The 17,437-nt window shown below is 41.9% G+C and overlaps 1 protein-coding gene across 1 annotated transcript; it reads right to left on the reverse strand.

Moving 5' to 3' along the window:
* Positions 1-3,442, reverse strand: LOC111880143 (protein CUP-SHAPED COTYLEDON 3). Its single transcript, XM_023876574.3, has 3 exons — positions 3,029-3,442; positions 1,223-1,500; positions 1-785 (listed from the first exon to the last, which is right to left on the reverse strand). Exons 1-3 carry the CDS (start codon positions 3,252-3,254, stop codon positions 138-140), a joined length of 1,152 nt encoding a protein of 383 aa, XP_023732342.1. The 5' UTR covers positions 3,255-3,442; the 3' UTR covers positions 1-137.
* Positions 3,443-17,437: the final 13,995 nt, after the last annotated feature.

Consider the following 17,437-nt stretch of genomic DNA (forward strand, 5'->3'; position numbering starts at 1 on the left):
TTCTTGTTATTGTACGACTCTAAAACTGGTAGCATTTATTTACATACGTGAATTTTTTATAACAATCATGGGCATAAAGTACTAGTCATAATCCCTACATATAGATTTTTATATGTTCATGTTTAAAACAATTCATATCAAATACTCGGTAGCAACAACTGATTAAACCCGACCCTGTCAAACGAGACCATCTCATTGTTACGATCACTTGTACCCTCGACTACAAATCTTGTATCGCTGCTACTGACACTACCACTGCCACTACCACTACCACCGCCAGTGAAGTAGTAGTCCATTTCTGGGCCAAGATCCGGTTGCTCAAACGGAAAGAGTGGCGGAGGGGGGATAAAATCCATCCCCCACCGGTGCACATTAGCATCCGTGAGTTGTGCGATGCTAAAATGAGCCTCGGTTTTGCATTGTTTAGCAAGAGGGGTAGTGGGTTGATTTGGAAGGGTAAGGGGCTTAACTAGGGTAGGGTGGGGGGTGTTTTGGAGGTTTGGAAATGAGGGTAGGTTTAGTAGTGATTTTAGGTCTTGGCCATGGATTTCTTGATGATTGTCACCAAATAGAAACGGGTTTTGGAGGGATGGGGGGTTAGTGTGGTGCAATATTAAGGGTGTAGTACCTTCATGGAAGGGATTTTTGGTGATTTCAGTAACGGTGGGAGTTGAGGGTGATGGTTCTGGTGTTGATCGTTGGTGTTTAAAGTGAAGGCAGTTTTGTCCTCCATTTGCTTTCTTTTCCCCTAATTTGTGAAATATTCTGCAAATCACCCATTCATCCTGAAAAACAATTGTGCTATAGATCAACACATCTAACATTATGAAGCTAAAATTATATGAAAGAAGATAAATCAAATAGTAACATCATTGCTATATATGCCAACATAAATGGATATTTTAAGTCCATTTTAACTTTTTATTATGTTCATGTTATTAATTAAACTAAAACAAAACCCAATTTCATATTAAATTCACGTTTCAAGATTCATTTTGATAATACCAAAAACATTTTTGTCCCATACCAAACGTGACGCACACCCCTAAATTGCTAGCAACACATTTAAAAAGAAACCCTAAAGGCAAAACAGTGAAATGACATTTTAGTCCAATCAAAAAGTCAATCAAGAAAACTCATAAAGTCAACCCAAAACAAAACGACAAAATAGTTGCATTGAAAGCTTGTACTATTTATGTGTCAGAGCATATAGTAGTTGTACCTTACACGTGTGGCGATACGAAAAGTCACCATCAAGGCGGTACTCGTGCATGACCCATTTGGTTTTTTCCCCATGTGGGGCCCGACCCTTATAGAAAACCAGTGTCTTTTTCATACCCAACAGGGTCCGACCCGACCCGCTGCTGTAAACCTCCCGGTCCTTGCCAGTTGCCTTCCAGTAACCCGCACCAGTGGCCCGGTTCGTCCTCAAGCCGGTCGGGTACTTTCTGTCCCTCAAGCTATAGAAGTACCACTCTCTTTCCCCCATTTTTGCCACTTCTACACAAACCATATAAATAGATTATTAGCAACACCATCTTGTACCATATGCATAGATAGTTGTACTTTGATAAAAATTCATTAAACGAGCTAAAAAAAATCTAGTTGGTACAATTTTCTCTTCACAATGTACAACTTTCTTTCTTTATTTGTTTTCCTTTTCTGTGAAAAAGCAATAAAAGAAATTAATCGAGCGCTTAAAGGGGTTGGATTAATATACTACAGAAGCAATTAATGTGGTGGTACAGTGTGCATAAAAAAATGTACGCTGCGCATAAATAATTGTTGATTAAATGAAAAGATAATTAGTCTGAATCGGTTTGAATTATTGGTTTTGTACCCTATTTACAGTTATATCTCAATCAATGCCCTTTTCGTTTTTAATGGCTTTAGAAATCTCTTAAATGCATGGTACTTATGTGCAACTCTATTTGCGTATAGTACAACTCATACAGCGAAGAGTACAGTACAACACAGCAGAACCCCTTTAGTGCAAGTATACAAAAATATTGCAAAGTTAGATGTTGCATTGTCAGAAATGAATTTTGTTAGATTTTCTTGGCCAGAAAAATAATTACTAAATACATAAATAAATATCTATGAACATGGCAGGAAAAAATTATGGGCCTAAAAAGCTGTCAGATGACGAATTGTTACTTAGTTATTGTTTGATGGATTCATAGTTTCCTAAGATGGATATGCATTTAGTACTTGTACCTTACAACCCTGGATGCATATATCGATCTTGTGTTCTTGAAGGTAATGGAGGTCAAGAAACGTAATATCCAACGGAAGAAATTAAAGTACGTAGGGATTTATGTGCATGAGTCACGAATGTTTATTTAAGGATGCAAAAGTATGTGTATTAATTTAAGTAATACTCTAGATAAATGTGTAGGTTTAAAGCTGCAAGAGTGTGTGTATGCGTGTGTGTATTCAGGGTGTGTGAAACTGTCTGATGGTGTTTGTGATTCATGTATGATGGATTTGTGTGCGCGTGTATATGAAAGCGTTCTGAAGAGGCCAAGCGAGTGTTCGAAGGTGAAAGTGCCCCTAAAGTACTATGTGTCAATGTGTGCGAAGGTGAAAGTATCCTTAAGTGTGTATTTGATGGTGAGCTACCCCTTAAGCGTGCGCATGTGAATGAAGTTCTGAAAAGGGTGTTTGAAAGTGAAAGTGTCACTAACTTTTGTATTCGATGGTCAAACCTGTCCCTAAAGTGTGTGTTTGATTGTGAAAGTGTCCCCGGAGTGTGTGTGTGTGTGTGTGTGTGTGTGTGTGTTTGATGGAGAAGTTTGTGAATGAATGTGTAGTGTGTGTGTAAACATAAGAAGTTCTTAACAGCGTAGTGTTTGAATGTGAAAGCGTTCCCTAAGGTGAAATGAAGTGTACATTGAATATCTATGATGTGGTTGTATATGAATGACTTGTGTAGAGGGGATGATCTGAACGTGAAAGATGCCCCTAAAAGTGTGTGTTTGATGGTGAAACATTAATCTCTTGAGTGTGTGTTTTCACAGAATATTACCTGGCAGTTCCCATGGTTCACAGCGATTAAGGTCAACTTCAGCAATGTCAACACCACAAAAACTTGAATTGAAGACTTTAGAAGCGAGATAGAATGTAATAAGCTCTTCATCGGTGGGATGAAACCTAAACCCTGGAGGCAAACCACCTTGTTGCTCGGACTCCCTTCCTCCAGCGCCGCCGCAGCCACCACCAAGCTCACACAGTATCTCCTCTATTCCCAGCATGTTGATGATGATGATGATGATGATGATTCAAGAATAGTGTAGCGTTGTATAGAGGAGCGCACTGAAATTTAAAGGGAATTTGGGATCATAGAGGCTTAGGCTATAATAGATAACATCACCTGAAAAAGGGTCCCATAATGGGTGAAAGGACAAAATAGAAAAAGTAAACAATAAAAAAAAAAAAGAAAAAAAAAGATGGGAATGGTGGGTGGCAAAAGGCTTGATATTAATTTTAGGGTAAATTGATTCCGTTTTATAGCAACCGGTTAATTCGAGCATGTATTGTTAATTTGTTACCATTTGATAACTAGATTGCATGAGGAAAAAAATGCTTAAGAGGTATTTAAATGATTATAATATTTAAATTATAATCTTAGTTAAGAGTTATTGGTCTAAATAAGCTTATAAAAATCAAACAAGTTTTCAGAAAAAAAATTCTGTTTATTTATAAATTTACAAGATTTTACATAATGGTATCGTATTATTCTAATAATATATCTTATTGATTACTAAAATACGTAAATTTTATAGAAAAAAAGTATACGATATAATAGTATTATCTTAAAAAAATGGTCTTTTAAGTTGACACAAGAAATTAAATAGCATAGTTTTTTTTAAACAACAATGTCGTCACTACAACACAAATCATTATATTAAAATATAGGTCGAGCAGATTGGATTCGACCGGAATTTTTTGTATGAAATATTATGAGTGTAAAAATCAATTTATAGGACCTTTTAGATATCTTATTGACACTTTTTAAAACTTAATTTATAATTAACTATTTATAATCAATTTTTTCGGAAACAATACAATTTCAACTAATAAAAATATTTCAAAAATTAATTAGAGTGTTTATATGGTAAAATATGATATTTTTTAGCCAACTCCTTAATCGATGACTAATTGTTTGCCGGTCTTCATGGATCAATTAATTATATAAATTGGTCGCACTAAATAAAATCAGACTAGATAGTTAGTCAAATTATCAAATAATCAAAATTATCAAAAAAAAAGTCAACAAAACTAAATAAAGTCAAAATTAAAGAATTTATTTTTATACGAACGGTTGGTAAACTAAATGTCATATTTTCAACTTTACATCTATTGTCTTTCATCATGCCGAACAACTTCTATGTATCTTAGAATAAAATTAATCAAAATTTTGCTATTTGTTGTAACTTATAATTATTGCATGATTTTTGATGTATATACACACATAAAATTGATTAGACTTTGTTATTTTTTTTATACTTATTTAAAAGAAATTCTTATATAACTTAGGTTCCTAGTTAATCTTTGTCCAGACCATATCTTTAATCTTAATTGACCACCAGGTAACATCTAGTGATTTTTATAATCTTTATTATTTTTTAATAAATAATATGTTTTTTTAAGGAAACTCGTCTAAGGAGGGTTTCGCGTTAGCTTTCGAGCACCGACTAATCTCCCACTGCAAATATAAGGTTATGTATAATATCATGAAGTCACTACATACGAACCTCCATGACCATAGAGCTGATTAGTATCAGAATTTGAACATAGGTCAATATATTATCCACCATATATTTCACATGTTTTATTAAATCACCACAATACAAATGGTTATAAACAACAATAAACTTAAAAAAAATTTATAAATAAAAGCAACAATAAACTCAAAACTTATTTATATTGTAAGAAAAAGTTGAGTGGTTTTTGCTTATTTGATATGTTTTTATTCCAAAAGTTTTAATTTCAACAATTTAACTAGTAAATTCATATTGTTAACTATGAGGGAGATTGAGGATAAGGGTATAAAATGTCCTAAATGAAAGAGCTGAGGGGGTTTACAGAAATTATGCATGCGTGTGGGAGAAAGAAAAGAGTCAGGGATCAGAAGTAGGGGTTTCAGAAAGTAGGTTTCTAGACTTTTACATGGAGGGGGCTGGTGCTACCCTACGGCTACAGCCCACCTGTGCCTATCCTTACCCTATCCTGCCCCTCTATCCTTTTTGTTATGCAAACAACTATAATTTCTTTTTAAATAGACAAATGAAACGGTGTAATATCATATGGATAGAGTCAAAGTATAATCGAGTTTTGAAGTATTAGCAAAGGGCAAAGAAGTAACATATTAAAAAAAGAAATAATAAGTAAATTAACCAATATAAATAAAATTTTCAATAAAAATGGCTTTTTTTCTTTTGAAGATTTGTAAAATAACCATCAAGTCTATAATACACTATTTCAGAGTATTTAACATAATCCCGAAGTTTGGGATCATTGGCGAGATATGAAGTTTGAAATGCGATACTGTGAAATTCGGACTAGTGTCATCAATATCATATCAAGCGACCGTGGTTAACAACGTTTATCTATCACTTACATTTCAGATTATATCTTAATGTTCCGGACAACACATTGTACATTTCAGACTGATGTCAATGTTGGGGACCCACATTCCAAATGTCAATGTTGGGGACCCACATTCCAAATATTTTTCTCATATATATCATTTGTATTCCCTTTTTTTTTCACTTACAACTAATGAGTTTCCCACGTAGTGATCACGAAGCAAGTTTTGCTAACATGCTTACTTGCATAACCTTGGAAGAACGAACATTCATACTTACACCAACATCAAAACATATGCTATGTATCGTTTTCAACTCTTTTTTATGGCTCTTGGATGAGTGATAAGAAATCTTTTCTAGATTTTAATTGTTTATTTTTCATTTAATAATTTTGTTACCATTAATTGTTTAACTTTGCCAAAAAATAATAGCTTCATACATTTATTGTGTGCATGTTTCCATTCATATTTATATGTTGTTTTCCTTTATCATGGTATTTCTTACGTTCAATGTTGACAATGGTTTCTATGGAGGGAAGCAACTAAACCATGCCTATTACATTTTGTCAGGAAGTGACAAATAGTGTCTGTAACGCCCCGTTTCTGGTATGTTGCTTCCGTGGCATTTATTTAGAAGTTTTATTGAGGGACTCGGCGAGTCTATGGCCTAACTCGTCGAGTAGGGTCGAGTTTTCGTGCACGTGTTAGTCGGCGACTCGGCGAGTCCATATTCGGGACTCGGCGAGTCTGCCTGCCTGGAAGAAACCCTAAATCCTCGGGTTGCTCACTATTTAAGCAATGCTATGTGCCCCAAACTCGCCTCCTTCACCCTCAGAGAGCTGTGAGAAAACCCTAATCCATACCTTATTTGTTTTAAGTGCTTTTGTGTGGATTTTGAAGGCTTGAAGAAGAAGAAGAAGAAAGGAGCAAAGAGAAGAGGTGTAGAGCAAAGATCCAAGGGCAAAATCAGAGTTCATTGAGGTATTTCTCGGATTCCTTCTGTTTTATGCTTTAGACCTCCATTAGAACTCTTCTAGGGCTAGTTTGATGCATTTTCCAAGCCTTATAGTTGTATGGATGCCTTAATAGGTCGAGATATCCCTAGATCTGTTCATTTAGGAGTTGTAGAGCCCGGATCTATTGCCTTTTTGAAGATGCTTTGCATAAGAACCCTAAATCTAGCCTTTATTATGCTTTTTGAGCCTTATTATCTTCTTGGTCGCTTATGGGCACGTAAAGATAGAATCTTTACGTGCTAATCGAGTTAAGGAAGCCCAGATCTATAAGTTTCAGACGCTGGATTCAAGCAGAATCGAGTTTAGAGTGGCTGCATGGATGTGACTCGGCAAGTCGGAAGAACGACACCGCGAGTCAAGTCGTGAGTCCCGTTTTTCCCCTTTTTGAGTGATGTCGAGTGGAATCCTGTGAGTAGTAAAGTGGACTCAGTGAGTTGGAGGGCAGACTCAGTAATGGAGGGACTCGACGAGTTGTTCATACAACTCGGCGAGTCCAAGGCAATCTTCTTAGCTCAAGAACAACTCGTCGAGTTGTTCATATGACTCGGCGAGTCGGATGAAGATTGTCTGAGTTCTTGGATCGAGAGGGTACTCGTCGAGTCGATGCCATACTCGACGAGTAGCCACGAGTAGGGTTGAGAAGTGAGACTAGAGACTCGGCGAGTTGGCGGCCCAACTCGGCGAGTCAGGTCAACTGTGGGTTGACTTTGACCGAGAGAGTTGACTTTGACCAAGGGTAAAAGAGTCATTTTACCCCAGTGCAGTGTTTAGCATTTGATTGAGTGTGTTTATGGACTTGTAGCCGGGGAGATACCAGAGCAGCAACAGTTAGCTTCCAGAGCCATTCACACAGCAGCCAGTTCACGAGGTGAGTTTCCTTTCAGTAGGAACGGGTCTACGGCCACAATGTCGGCCCGTTTAGTTAGCAGTAGTCCCGGACTTTAGTCCGATGCAGTAGTTAGAGTGCTTGATGTCTTTGTGATTCAAGCATGTTTGTATTATGTGTCCCGGACTCTGTTCCGATGCAGTATGCAGTATATGTGTTTATATTAGTTGATATGTGTTATGCTATGCCATGATCAGCCAGTTCCGGACTTCGGTCCGATGCAGTTAGTTCCGGACCTCGGTCTGATGCAGTCAGTTCCGGACTTCGGTCCGATGCAGTTAGTTCCGGACTTCGGTCTGATGCAGTCAGTTCCGGACTTCGGTCCGATGCCGTCAGTTCCGAACTTCGGTCCGATGCAGCTATTTCCGGACTTCGGTCCGATGCAGTGGGCAAGGCCTAGTAAGTGCTTTATATGTATTGTATGGTATGTGGTAGTTTGGGGGAGCTCACTAAGCTTCGTGCTTACAGTTTCAGTTTTGGTTTCAGGTACTTCCGCAAGCAAAGAGAAGAGCTCGGGATGATGGCATCGCACAAACCACAGTTTCAGTTTTTGTCCTGGGAGTTGATTCCGTTAGTTGATACGTTTGGATAACAGTTGTGATACAGTTTTCTTTCTCTCAGTATTTTATCATTGTTTTTGAGACACGCAACATATGGTTTTATTATGTGATACTCAGTCTCGTGGGTTTTGTTATAATAAAAATCGAAATTTTTGGGTGGTATTTTTGGGTTATTTCAAGTTGGTATCAGAGCCTTGGTTTGAGGGATTCGGATACACCTCCGGGTGCATCTGAACTCAAACTAAGGGAAAGATAAAAAGATTTTCAAAAAGAAAAATGTTTTCGAATGAAATTTTGAAAAGCACTTAGAAAGAAAAGAATTTTTAAACAAGATAAGGGTGTGGTGCATGCGATCAGCCGAGCTCAAGTAAGTACTCCCAAATTACCAATACAAGTTTTATTATTATGATTAATTGTTCCAGTTTCAGTAGAACAGCATGCTAGTATAGGACTAAGGATCTAGGAGGATGCCTTATGTGCCTGCTATATGTGTTACAGCTTTATGAGAATTGCATGCTAGTATTGAGTAGACAGCAGTAGGATAGCCTGTTTAGGTTATGCCTGGTAGCGCGAGCTTAGCATTGTATGCTAGTACAGCTTCTTGTTATGAGAATAGTTTTGCCTGAGTATGTTTCCTTTATCCGAATGCTGCTTGCTTTGTGCTTTGTGGGACTCTGAGTGGTGGGAGTTAGCTATTAGGTGAATACGTCACATCACATGTGAGCAGGGTTGAATAATCTCAGAGTGCTGGATTTGGCCCTATTGCGCAGCTCTTGTCTGAGTCCAACCGTGGTAGGGACAAGTCTTTTACTCGAAGGATTATCCGAGCCTCATTACATGTGATGGTATTCAGGTGGTGGCTAATTAGCATTACAAGGAGGCCTTCAGCAGTTGAGGATTGGTTTGAGTGGAGTCAGAGATTTCCCTAGGGCAAGCCTAGGATGAGAGTAGCAGAGATCAGTAGTAGTAGAAGTGACTTGGTGGAGTCAAGGCAGTTCTTGAGGAAAGTGCGGATAGATGTGGAAGGTAGTATGGGCCCGTACTACTGAAAGCAGAGGATCCGTACTCGAATCAAGGAAGGCCGAGACAAGACCAGGAAGCTAGTAGTAGTATCAATGATCCCTTGAGATATTTCAGTTTTCTGATGTTGCTATGATGTGTTTCAGAATGGTGGTTTTGCGTCCGAGGACAGCAGCCGGCAGTGGAGGTGCCGGGGAGGGATCAGGATCAGGCTCGGGGGACGAGCGCATGGATGAGCAGACCAGAGAGTTTCTTTCTTCAGATATTACTCGTATCATTTTAGAGCAGACTCCTGTGATCTTCGGTTCGATCAAGGAGGGTATCCTAGAGCTGATGGATGAGAGATTGGGCACCTTCCGTGCCGAGGTGGCGGCCATGATGGGGTCGCGTACACTTACATTCAGGGAGTTCAGGGCATGTAGAGCTCTAGACTATCATGGGGCGCGGGACCCCATAGCGAGTACTAGATGGTTGGCGGATGTGGCCAACGCGTTTCGCACTAGCAGGTGTCCCGAGGGGGACAAGGTTAGATTGGCGTCCTGTCTTCTGAAGGACAGGGCACGGGATTGGTGGGAGGAGGTCGAACATACCATTGGAGATGATGCAGCGTTGGATGCCATGACCTAGGCTGATTTCTCTACCAGGTTCAGGGCGGAGTTTGCACCAGTTATTGAGGTGCAGCAGTTAGCCAGAGAGTTTCAGGACCTCACCCAGACTACAGAGACCGTGGCGGAAATCACCGCCAAGTTCAGGGAGAGGGCTCTTCTTGTTCCTCAGTATGCGGCCGATGAGGAGATGAAGAAGGCCCGTTATCATGAGATGTTGCGGAGCGATATCCGTCAGTTTGTGAGCCGGTCCAGCTGTAAAACGCTGGATGACATGATTGCTAGGGCTCGGGAGAGGGAGATTGATCTCGAGATGGAGAAGAAGAGGAAACTGGAGGCGGTTTCGGGTACAGGCAGTTCGGGCAAAAAGCCCAAGGTTTCTGATCACAGATCTAGGAGTCAGCAGAGCCACGGTCGATGTGGCAAGTGTGGGAGATTGCACGATGGGGTGTGCAAGGCTGGGAGTTCCGGTTGCTACAAGTGCGGTCGGACTGGGCATTTGAGCAGGGATTGTACGGCCCCTGCTACTGCCGTTGCAGCATCAGATCTGATTTGCTTTCAGTGCAATCAGAGGGGACATAAAAAGTCCCAGTGTCCGACTTTAGTTGCAGTAGGGAAGGTGGCTGCACCTGCCCCTGCTACTTTGAGGATTACAGATGGCCGGCAGGGCCGAGCCGAGGCGCCAGTGGCGAAGAGTAGGGCGTTTCAGATGACAGCAGAGGAGGCGCGAGCGACTCCTGATGTGGTGACGGGTATGTATCTTCCCCTCATCTCTATATTATTATTGATTGATTATTGCTTATGATTGTATGTTTTATATAGGGTCGTTCTCTGTGAACGGCATTTCTGCTATGGTATTATTCGATTCGGGGGCTACCCGATCATTTGTATCGCTTGCGCTTAGCAAGAGATTTAGCAGAGCTCCAGGGGGGCTGGATTGTCCACTAGAGGTTGAGATAGCAGATGACAGGACCGTGAGGGTCGCCAGAGTGCATAGAGGGTGTTCTCTTCAGTTGTTTGACGAGCAGTTTTCGGTGGACCTGGTTCCTATTCCCCTGCGAGGGAATAAGGTTATTATAGGCATGGATTGGCTAAGCCCCAACGGAGCGGTGATTGATTGTGAGCTTCAGCTAGTGAGGGTTCGCACTCCCAGTGGGGGAGAGTTAGTGATTCAGGGCGAGAGGCCACAGCGCGGACCGACCTTTTGTTCCGCCGCAAGGGCGAGGCGCTATTTTCAGCAGGGTTGCGCTGGTTATGTAGCTTATGTCTTGGATGCCCGGGAGAAGGGCAAGACGACAGTTGATGATGTTCCGATAGTGCGAGACTTTCTGGATGTATTTCCCGAGGATTTACCGGGAATACCTCCTGAGAGGCAGGTTGAGTTTGGGATCGACCTGATTCCTGGTGCGGCTCCGATAGCCAAGGCACCGTATCGCCTAGCTCCCCCTAAGATGCAGGAGTTGTCTACGCAGCTGCAGGAGCTGCTAGACAAGGGTTTCATTCGCCCGAGCAGTTTGCCTTGGGGAGCGCCGATCCTGTTTGTGAGGAAGAAGGATGGGTCGCATCGTATGTGTATAGATTACCGGGAGTTGAATAAGGTAACGGTGAAGAACCGTTACCCACTTCCGAGGATAGATGATTTGTTTGACCAGCTTCAGGGAGCGTCTTGGTTCTCCAAGATCGATCTACGCTCCGGGTATCATCAGATTCGGGTTAGGGATGAGGATGTGCAGAAGACTGCTTTCAAGACCAGGTATGGTCATTATGAGTTTGTGGTGATGCCATTTGGGCTCACCAATGCCCCAGCCGCGTTCGTGGATCTCATGAATCGCGTGTGCAGGCCGATGCTGGATCGGTCAGTGATAGTATTCATAGATGATATCTTGGTATATTCCAAGATGCAGGAGCAGCACGCGGAGCACCTGAGGGAGGTGCTGGAAGTTTTGAGGAGGGAGAGACTTTTTGCAAAGTTCTCCAAGTGTGAGTTCTGGTTGCGCGAGGTGCAGTTCCTTGGTCACCTCGTCAACCAGAAGGGTATTTTGGTGGATCCGGCCAAGATAGAGGCCGTGATGCAATGGGAGGTCCCGAAGTCTCCATCTGAGATTCGGAGCTTCCTAGGGCTGGCAGGGTATTACCGGAGGTTCATTCAGGATTTCTCCAAGATAGCAGTGTCGCTCACCCGACTGACCAAGAAATCAGTGGTTTTTCGTTGGGGGCCTGAGCAGCAGGCAGTTCGAGACCCTCAGGTAGAGATTGTGCGAAGCTCCGATCCTTACCTTTCCAGAGGGAGTAGAGGACTTCGTAGTCTACTGTGATGCCTCAATCACAGGTATGGGAGCAGTGTTGATGCAGCGAGGCCATGTGATAGCTTACGCCTTGAGGCAGTTGAAGCCTCACGAGGCTAACTATCCTACCCATGATTTAGAGCTGGGGGCGGTTGTGTTTGCCCTCAAGATTTGGAGGCATTATCTTTATGGGGTCCGTTGTACTATCTACACGGATCACAAGAGTTTGAGGTACCTTATGGATCAGCCGAGTCTGAACATGAGGCAGAGGAGGTGGTTGGATGTGCTGAAGGATTATGATTGTGAGATCCTTTACCATCCAGGGAAGGCCAACGTGGTGGCCGACGCCCTAAGCCGCAAAGTGTCGGCAGCCCCTATCAGAGATTTGTGTTTGAGGAAGACAGTGATTACTCCGTTGTTGGAACGGATCAGGGAGGCTCAGGTTGAGGGCCTCAAGGAGGAGAGGCAAAAGTGTGAGAGGATAGTGGGCTGAGTAGCTTCGTTTGATTATGACAGTCGGGGATTGCTGACACTTCATGGGAGAGTGTGGGTACCGTACTGGGGAGGAGTACGGCAGGTGTTGATGGACGAGGCTCATAAGTCTCGATTTTCTATCCATCCAGGGGCGACGAAGATGTATAGAGATCTTCGACCCGATTATTGGTGGCCCTGCATGAAGCGGGATGTCGCTTGGTATGTTGAGAGGTGCCTGACCTGCAGGAAGGTCAAGGCGGAGCACCAGAGGCCTCACGGCAAGATGCAGCTGTTAGACATTCCCGTGTGGAAATGGGAGGACATCACCATGGATTTTGTCACCAAGCTTCCCAGGACCGCACGAGGAGTAGATTCGATATGGGTAGTAGTGGATCGGTTAACGAAGAGTGCTCATTTTATCCCGATCCCGGAGAGTATATCGGCAGAAAAGTTAGCCGATATCTATGTGCGTGAGATCGTGGCACGTCATGAAGTGCCGGTATCGGTGGTGTCAGACCGAGAGGTCCGTTTTACATCCAGATTCTGGAAGCGGTTTCACGACGAGATGGGTACTCGTCTTCATTTCAGCACCGCTTTCCACCCTCAGACGGACGGGCAAAGCGAGAGGACGATTCAGACTCTCGAGGACATGCTCAGGTTATGTGTTCTAGACTTCGGTGGCAGTTGGGATACGTATCTTCCGTTAGCGGAATTTTCGTATAACAACAGTTATCATGCGAGCATTGATCGACCTCCCTTTGAGATGCTTTATGGGAGGAAGTGTAGGACCCCGATTTTTTGGGGCGAGGTCGGTCAGCGAGTCGTTGGGAGCACAGAGGTGGTGCTCAAGACGACCGAGTTGATTCAGCAGGTCTGTAGTAGACTGCAGACTGCGCAGAGTTGGCAGAAGAGCTACGCCGACAGGAGGCGTTCAGACTTGGAGTTCCGGGTGGGCGATGTGGTCCTCCTGAAGGTCTCACCCTGGAAGGGTGTCATTAGGTTTCGGAAGAGGGGCAAGCTGGGCCCCAGGTTCATTGGTCCTTTCAGGGTTTTGGCCCGAGTGGGTCGGGTTGCTTATCGGTTGGATCTTCCTGTAGAGCTTAGCCAGATTCACAACACTTTCCATGTGTCTCAGTTGAGGAAGTGTTTGGTGGATGAGTCAGCAGTTGTTCACCTAGAGGATATTCAGGTTGATAGCAGCCTGAATTATATTGAGAGGTCGGTCGCGATTCTGAACCGGAAGACAAAGACCTTGAGGAACAAGGCAATTCAGTTAGTGAAGGTGCAGTGGCAGCACCGGAAGGGGTCTGAGTGGACGTGGGAGGCTGAGGAAGAAATGAGAGAGCACTACCCGGAGTTATTTGCAGATTCAGCCGTAGCAGACTTCGAGGACGAAGTCTGAGACAAGTGGGGGAGAATTGTAATGCCCCGTTTCTGGTATGTTGCTTCCGTGGCATTTATTTAGAAGTTTTATTGAGGGACTCGGCGAGTCTATGGCCTGAATTGACGAGTAGGGTCGAGTTTTCGTGCACGTGTTAGTCGGCGACTCGGCGAGTCCATATTCGGGACTCGGCGAGTCTGCATGCCTGGAAGAAACCCTAAATCCCCGGGTTGCTCACTATTTAAGCAATGCTATGTGCCCCAAACTCGCCTCCTTCACCCTCAGAGAGCTGTGAGAAAACCCTAATCCATCCCTTATTTGTTTTAAGTGCTTTTGTGTGGATTTTGAAGGCTTGAAGAAGAAGAAGAAGAAAGGAGCAAAGAGAAGAGGTGTAGAGCAAAGATCCAAGGGCAAAATCAGAGTTCATTGAGGTATTTCTCGGATTCCTTCTATTTTATGCTTTAGACCTCCATTAGAACTCTTCTAGGGCTAATTTGATGCATTTTCCAAGCCTTATAGTTGTATGGATGCCTTAATAGGTCGAGATATCCCTAGATCTGTTCATTTAGGAGTTGTAGAGCCCGAATCTATTGCCTTTTTGAAGATGCTTTGCATAAGAACCCTAAATCTAGCCTTTATTATGCTTTTTGAGCCTTATTATCTTCTTGGTCGCTTATGGGCACGTAAAGATAGAATCTTTACGTGCTAATCGAGTTAAGGAAGCCCAGATCTATAAGTTTCAGACGCTGGATTCAAGCAGAATCGAGTTTAGAGTGGCTGCATGGATGTGACTCGGCAAGTCGGAAGAACGACTCGGCAAGTCAAGTCGTGAGTCCCGTTTTTCCCCTTTTTGAGTGATGTCGAGTGGAATCCTGTGAGTAGTAAAGTGGACTCAGTGAGTTGGAGGGCAGACTCAGTAATGGAGGGACTGGACGAGTTGTTCATACAACTCGGCGAGTCCAAGGCAATCTTCTTAGCTCAAGAACAACTCGTCGAGTTGTTCATATGACTCGGCGAGTCGGATGAAGATTGTCTGAGTTCTTGGATCGAGAGGGTACTCGTCGAGTCGATGCCATACTCGACGAGTAGCCACGAGTAGGGTTGAGAAGTGAGACTAGAGACTCGGCGAGTTGGCGGCCCAACTCGGCGAGTCAGGTCAACTGTGGGTTGACTTTGACCGAGAGAGTTGACTTTGACCAAGGGTAAAAGAGTCATTTTACCCCAGTGCAGTGTTTAGCATTTGATTGAGTGTGTTTATGGACTTGTAGCCGGGGAGATACCAGAGCAGCAACAGTTAGCTTCCAGAGCCATTCACACAGCAGCCAGTTCACGAGGTGAGTTTCCTTTCAGTAGGAACGGGTCTACGGCCACAATGTCGGCCCGTTTAGTTAGCAGTAGTCCCGGACTTTAGTCCGATGCAGTAGTTAGAGTGCTTGATGTCTTTGTGATTCAAGCATGTTTGTATTATGTGTTCCGGACTCTGTTCCGATGCAGTATGCAGTATATGTGTTTATATTAGTTGATATGTGTTATGCTATGCCATGATCAGCCAGTTCCGGACTTCGGTCCGATGCAGGGGACAAGGTCCCAGTCAGTTCCGGACTTCGGTCCGATGCAGTCAGTTCCGGACCTCGGTCTGATGCAGTCAGTTCCGGACTTCGGTCCGATGCAGTTAGTTCCGGACTTCGGTCTGATGCAGTCAGTTCCGGACTTCGGTCCGATGCAATCAGTTCCGGACTTCGGTCCGATGCAGCTATTTCCGGACTTCGGTCCGATGCAGTGGGTAAGGCCTAGTAAGTGCTTTATATGTATTGTATGGTATGTGGTAATTTGGGGGAGCTCACTAAGCTTCGTGCTTACAGTTTCAGTTTTGGTTTCAGGTACTTCCGCAAGCAAAGGGAAGAGCTCGGGATGATGGCATCGCACACACCACAGTTTCAGTTTTTGTCCTGGGAGTTGATTCCGTTAGTTGATACGTTTGGATAACAGTTGTGATACAGTTTTCTTTCTCTCAGTATTTTATCATTGTTTTTGAGACACGCAGCATATGGTTTTATTATGTGATACTCAGTCTCGTGGGTTTTGTTATAATAAAAATCGAAATTTTTGGATGGTATTTTTGGGTTGTTTCAGTGTCGATTTTGTACCTGGTTCGACATGAGGCTGGAGGAAGCTCTTAGGAGAGCTAGGGAAGTAACGTTCATAGCTAATATGAACGTCGTGGTAACCTTTTTATTAGGTCAAGTCTTATCTTTATAATCATTCATATTTATATGTAGTTTCCCTATGATAAGATTACTTACGCTCAATGTTCATAGTGGTTTCTATGGACAAAAGGAACATAACCATGTCTATAACATTTTTTTCATGAAGTGACAAATAGTGTGGTTGATGTGCACTCAAGGGTTGGTCGAAATAGAAAATTTTATTTTTTATTTTAACGGGCATGCAAATCATATACAATGTATGTTTTGAAGAAACTTTTGTAGAATAAAATAGGAAACAGGTTGCTTGTGACTGGCTTGTCAATATCGGTCATGTGATATGGGAAAGACCATTTCTCCCTAACGCCCGTTCGAATGTAATTAACCTTGATATTCCAGATGTCATCAACATATTATCGATTTATGAACATAATTTACCGATAGCGACGATCATTAAGGTTGTATATGAGTACACTCAACGGATTTTCATTCGATGTAATGTCTTAGGAGGTAAATTAGTAAATATGTAGTTGTTACATGAACAAAATTATAATGTTTTTTTTACAGGGTGTATGGTGTACTCACCTCGTGTGCAGATATAGTTCTTCAAAGGATGATGCACAATTTTGTTTGATAGCATGCAAGAAATATGACGTCTGACATGTTTGAAGTTTTTTTTATTTTAGTGACACTTGTGTTATAAATGTTCAAATTCGAACGTGTGCATGTAGGAAATAACATAATCGTGATATAACATGTGGTTATGCCCTAACGATACCACGGTTTTTAATTTTCACAGACTTTCACCATATGGTTCAGGTTCATTAGATACTAGGCGAATGTCCACGCGTTGCACATAAACACCTATATAGTTGAAGTCTTTACAAATATATGTTTTTTTTAATATAACAATAACGTTGTTGTTAAATTTGATATAATAATTTGTATACTAAATTGATATAATGTATTTATTATTTTGAGTTATCCTTCTTAATAAATGAAAAGAATTTTGTCACATGTCACATTCTCATTAACTTGCACACATGTCATTTTTTTGGAATTTTTAAATAAATGTTTTCCATTTGTCATTTTTTCATTTTTTTTATCTTTTCTTAATTAACACATTATATTTACACCTCAATTAATAATTGTTTTAATTAAAAATAACCAATAAATTACAATATTACTACTCATATAGTATTTAATATGTTTCCTTTTAAATTTAAATTTTAAATTTTAAATTTCAAATCTAAATAATTTTTTGTTTAACCTTTTATATTTAATATTTTTTTATCCAACCCGTATAACATACAGGTCACACAACTAGTATGATAATATATACATCTATTATAACTGCATAATCTCAACCGTTTGAATGACTTCTACCCTCGAGTTACACATGAATAAAATTAAATA

Source organism: Lactuca sativa, chromosome 9 (assembly GCF_002870075.4).
Source record: "Lactuca sativa cultivar Salinas chromosome 9, Lsat_Salinas_v11, whole genome shotgun sequence".
NCBI lineage: Eukaryota > Viridiplantae > Streptophyta > Magnoliopsida > Asterales > Asteraceae > Lactuca > Lactuca sativa.